The 5,564-nt window shown below is 32.7% G+C and overlaps 1 protein-coding gene across 1 annotated transcript; it reads right to left on the bottom strand.

The window, feature by feature from the left end:
• Positions 1-1,260: 1,260 nt before the first annotated feature.
• Positions 1,261-3,502, bottom strand: LOC121262179 (ankyrin repeat-containing protein ITN1-like). The gene is made up of 4 exons (XM_041164581.1): positions 3,469-3,502; positions 3,161-3,403; positions 2,320-2,663; positions 1,261-1,869 (listed from the first exon to the last, which is right to left on the bottom strand). The coding sequence occupies exons 1-4, from the start codon at positions 3,500-3,502 to the stop codon at positions 1,261-1,263; spliced, it is 1,230 nt and encodes a 409-aa protein (XP_041020515.1).
• Between the last annotated feature and the right edge of the window lie 2,062 nt (positions 3,503-5,564).

The following is a 5,564-nucleotide window of genomic DNA, read 5'->3' as shown; positions in this document are numbered from 1 at the left end:
TCTTGTGCCGTTAAGCCACAGGCTGTTGGCTATTGGCTTATATATAATTGGATATTAAATAAGAAGTAAAATGACGAGTTATATATATTATATAGGTCCTTCATTATTTTATTATAATTAATAAGAGGTTAAATCACAATATTAATCTGAAAGTTATAATAAAATGAAGCAATTTTTCTCCATTCGAATTTTTATTATTATTTAAAGAAATTACTAGCTTACCATGAGAGCATCCAGTAATATAATATACCCGTGGTAGCCGTACGTTTTTGGATCCATGGCATTATCACTCATGGTTATCAAATTATTCGTGTAACGGAACCTGGCATGCATAGGTACTGTTTCGATTGTTAGGGTATAATTCTCTTTAAACATGGCGCCCAGTAACTTTGTTATGTTTATTATTCTCTTGATCATAAGCTTCTTATGAATGTTTATATTCTAAAAGTTTATATTCTTATTAACACTCACTGATCTCACGTACTGTAGGCTAGATTCTCCTTAAATGAGTAGGCCCTCCAACACGTTGAATATTTAGGGTGTGTTTGGATGTTGAAGTGAGTTGAGTTGTGATGATAAAATATTGTTAAAATATTATTTCTTAATATTATTATTATTTTAAAATTTGAAAAAGTTGAATTGTTTATTATATTTTATATTGGGATTTGAAAAAGTTAGAATGATGAGTTAAGATGAGTTGAGATAAGTTTGGTAACCAAACGCACCTTTAATTAAATATGGATAGATTGTAGAGTTAGGATTCGAATTCATCCATATCTCTGTTTTGATATTACGTGAAATTACAACTTCTTCAAAAAATTTAAGCTGACAGTTAAAAAGAAATAGATTTAATTATTTATATTATATTGTTAATTCACTCAACTTGAACTTTCCTTCTTTTTTAAGAAGAAACAAGTTAGCAGTTGCAATGGCATGCACTAGCTAAAGGTATATTTATATATGCTGGTAGTTTTTCAGAGCAAGAGGTACAATATAAACGCAAAAACCCATTGATCTTTATCAATGATACTAAGCGACCATAAACGGGCGATTTTTGCGAGATAGAACAACCAATATTTACAGAGAAGTCTAGCCCAACATTAATTTCATACAAGATATGACAAACGATTCTTTTTCTATTCTTTTGTCAAAAACAAATCACACATATGCACATAGAGAGATCATGATCGATCAACTTTATTTGATAAAATGGAAAAAGAGAAAAGAGAAAGGAAAAGGAAACAAATGGGAAAAAGGACATCAGAGAGTTGCCTTATAGCTTCGTCGTGGCACCTTCGTAAAGGTAGCATGAATAAGATCAAAATATAGCGGAAATTGCACTGCAGCGAAAAAAGTTATTGGCAGGCATGTTGCTGCATACACTGCAAATGCTACATACTTGACGTTATTTTGTACCACAAAGAAATGTCCCGAGCAGAACGAAATCAACACCGCAGCTATGGAAAAAAACAGCGACGTTAGACCTATCAAAAGCTTCCTAGGCAAGTCCTTTCCGAAATCTCTCTCTTGATTTCTTGATGTTAAGATGGAAAGGAACATGACCAAGGCCGTGACCGAGAAGCAGAGCGCAACAAGTGATGAGATGGCAAAGAGCTGGAACGCGGGTTTGTTTTCCAGCGTTGGAATGCCGGTATCCTGCTTGAGGCCCCCAGGCACTGTGGTGGAGGTGGCGAAGGCCACGGTGGCTATGAGTGCTGCGACGACGGAGTAGGATTGGGAGGTTTTGGTTAACCACTCACTACCTTTATTGAGGAGGGTACGGTGAGTTTTGATGAACACTTCCTCTGGGGTCTCGCGCTCTTTGTTGTATCGCGGGACGAAGTTAGGGGGAATGGACGAGGTCACAAACTGCATGCATGAAGCCAAGCATTAATTAGTATGTTCTCTGTGTCTATAAACGTATATAACTGGCCTTTAAGTGATCTCATAGTCGAGAATAAAAAATGTGAGAAATATTTTAACCACAAAAATATTATATAAAAATAAATTTATAAATTAGTGTAACTTAATGTAATATATCTGGTTGTATAACTATTTTTATTGTAATATAAATCTAATATATCACATGAAATCATATCAACTTATGGTTATAACATTTCTAAAAAAATATTATTCTTCATCCTTTTCTTATCTTACGACGTAACATGAAGTAATAATAGTTAATAGAATAAAGAATATGATTTCTCATTGAATATATTCGAGATCAACATATACCTGACAAAAAATTATTACCAATTTATAAGTTGTGTGCGTGTATATATATAATTCTTATATATGTGTATGTGTGAGTACGTGTACCTCATACCACTTCATCTCCCATTGCATTTGCAAGGCTTCCCCAGGAATTAGCCAAGGCTTAAAGGCTGCAAGCTTAGCCGCGAGATGAAAGGCACTATTCCCTTCCTTATCCACTACACGAAACACGCTGTCTCTATTCAGGATATTTCTTTGCAGCAAGAGTTTATATACATGGGGTTGCCTGTTCTCTACTGCCAACAGCACTGCATTCTTGTTTTCTGCATTCACATCGTGTATGGCAACCGGAACCAATTCCAGAATTTTCTCCACAATTTCGGCAACACCATTTCTGGCAGCGATTAATATTGCAGTCTCGGGTTCATTTTTCGTCGTTATTTTCTTCCCTGCTATATATTAACGCGAAAGTTTAGTACTATATATAACATGAATAACATACAACAACGTTTACGTTTGGAAACAATTTCCCTCTCATTTCATCCCATCTTATCTAATCTCATTTACTTCTCAAATATCATTCAAACACAAATACTTTCAAACTAATAATTACAACTTTTTCAAATTAACAATATTGCAGTCCGGTTCACTTTTCGCCATTATTTTCTTCCCTGCTATATATATTAAAGTTAAAGTTTAGTTAAATAATCTTAGATCGATCAAGAGACTTGAGGTCCCGTTTGGTTTCACAAATAGTCTCAACTTATTTCATCTCATATAACATCTCAAGATCTAAACATGCACCATTCAAACACAAATACTTTTATTTTAAATTTTTAAGTTTTTCATTTAATCATTATAACTTTGCCAAACTTTCAAACAAAACACAAAAAATAATTCGGCTTTTGGGCTGCAAGCTTAGCCGCAAGATGAAAGACACCATTACCTTCGTTATCCACTACAAGAAACACGCTGTCTTTATTCAGGGTATTTCTTTCCAACAAGAGTTTATATATATGGGGTTGCCTGTTCTCTACTGCCAACAGCAATGCATTCTTGTTTTCTGCATTCACATCGTGTATGGCAACCGGAACCAATTCCAGAATTTTCTCCACAATTTCGGCAACACCATTTCTGGCAGTGATTAATATTGCAGTCTCGGGTTCATTTTTCGTCGTTATTTTCTTCCCTGCTATATATTAACGCGAAAGTTTAGTACTATATATAACATGAATAACATACAACAACGTTTACGTTTGGAAACAATTTCCCTCTCATTCCATCCCATCTTATCTAATCTCATTTACTTCTCAAATATCATTCAAACACAAATACTTTCAAACTAATAATTACAACTTTTTCAAATTAACAATATTGCAGTCCGGTTCACTTTTCGCCATTATTTTCTTCCCTGCTATATATATTAAAGTTAAAGTTTAGTTAAATAATCTTAGATCGATCAAGAGACTTGAGGTCCCGTTTGGTTTCACAAATAGTCTCAACTTATTTCATCTCATATAACATCTCAAGATCTAAACATACACCATTCAAACACAAATACTTTTATTTTAAATTTTTAAGTTTTTCATTTAATCATTATAACTTTGCCAAACTTTCAAACAAAACACAAAAAATAATTCAACTTTTTAAATCTCAAAACAAAAATTATATTAAAAAAATCATATTCTAGCAATATTTGAATTTTATAATACATTTATTCTAACTTTTTTCTCTCATTTCCCAAAACTCCATAAAACATCTTAACTCAAAATAATTTAGTACTATTCACAAATTATTTTACTACTATTTACAAATTTCTCATCTTATCTTATCTTAGTAACCAAACAGGGCGGTCGACTTAGTTTGGAATTGGAATTAGCTAGGTACTTACCATCCGCAACGGACTCTTTACTAATCCCTCCACTAGAATTGGTTTGCTGTCCGCTAGCTTCATGTTTTCTTCCTCCCTCGCCTAATTCTTAGTTTTTAGAAGGAAATTAAGTTAATTAATTTACCGAAAGCACAAGATTCAAATGAACTCATAGCAGTTATAATTGGGAACTTAATTAGTTTGTACGCATATCAGAAAGAACTATGAGTGATCGTGGATTGTTATACGTACCTTCTCTGTTCTCAGCTTCAGAAGGATCATGAATATTATCAAACGCATCTAATGGGTCTGTTTCCTGTAAATCGTCTTTTGATCTGGCCGGCACTGTATCTTTGGGCGCTATATCTGACTGTTTTGAGGGCTTCTTCCCAGCGTGATAAAATTCGGACATGTTAACACCCTGTAGAAGATGGTTCATGATCTGAATAGACAGTGTGTGCTGCTGTTTCTCCTCGTATATCTTCCTTATAATGGGAAATCCTTAATAATGTAACACAGAAAATAATATAAATAAGAATTTAAAATAATAATAATACTATTATATAAAAGTATAATATTAGGTACGTAATTAGATATGATCAGAAGGACAACAAAAAAAACAGGTAAAAACAGGATAAAATCTTTGTGAACATTCCAATAGAAGTAGTTAGTTCTACAGATCATCACACACCTCCTCCAAGAACGATCAACACTATCCTGTTTGCAAGCTTGAGAAAATTGCAGCAAACGTCATAATTAGTTGGAAAAAATCGACGGTTCCAAGCTGCTTCATTGGTAGTGGTAACTTTGGATTCTGCAGAAGATACGTACAAGTAATTTATGTATCTACTAGGCCTATAAATACAGCCATAAAAAGAATATATATAATTTAACAACAGCACGTTGCTTGATGTTTTTACGATAGATATTTATCAATTTTTTTATAATTATAAAATGGATTTGATGAAATAACAATATCATGATACGTCAATTTATGAATATTATTTTTATAATTCTTTCAATAAACCGCGGCCATTTGATCTCATGCATGCCAAAATAAAAAATTTCAAAAGTTCTAGTTAATTTATACCAGGCTAACCTCTTGAAGATTGAATTCTGAAACTAGGATTGAAAATTTCATGTGATCATTAATTTGTTAAAAAAATTTGATGTAGTACTTTGAAAATTTGACTGACAATTTTTATATGTATACATGAACATGATATGTATGTTTTCTGATCCCATGCATTACCTTCACAATCATGCTCCATACTACGAATTCAACAATTTTACTGTACTCACAAACAGTCAGATTATTGGAGATGTACATATTTTAGCCATAAAATGATTTCACAAAAATAAACTCATAAATTGATGTAACTTTTATTATAAAGTAAATCTAACGATTTACATAAAATTACGTTACTTTATAAATTTACTTTTGTAAAATTCCTTAGCTAACGATTGTCTCATGAGAATA

Source organism: Juglans microcarpa x Juglans regia, chromosome 4S (genome assembly GCF_004785595.1).
Source record: "Juglans microcarpa x Juglans regia isolate MS1-56 chromosome 4S, Jm3101_v1.0, whole genome shotgun sequence".
In the NCBI taxonomy this organism is placed as follows: domain Eukaryota; kingdom Viridiplantae; phylum Streptophyta; class Magnoliopsida; order Fagales; family Juglandaceae; genus Juglans; species Juglans microcarpa x Juglans regia.
This window is presented reverse-complemented; position numbering and strand designations above follow the sequence as displayed.

Bases quoted from the DNA above. Each gene is read 5' to 3' on its own strand.
- LOC121262179 (XM_041164581.1), bottom strand. From the start codon at position 3,502: ATGGGATGGAATGAGAGGGAAATTGTTTCCAAAC. The intron at 3,404-3,468 runs GTAAACGTTGTT...AATATATAGCAG, and splicing joins GAGGGAAATTGTTTCCAAAC to GGAAGAAAATAACGACGAAA. The intron at 2,664-3,160 runs GTAATGGTGTCT...AATATATAGCAG, and splicing joins TCTTGTAGTGGATAACGAAG to GGAAGAAAATAACGACGAAA.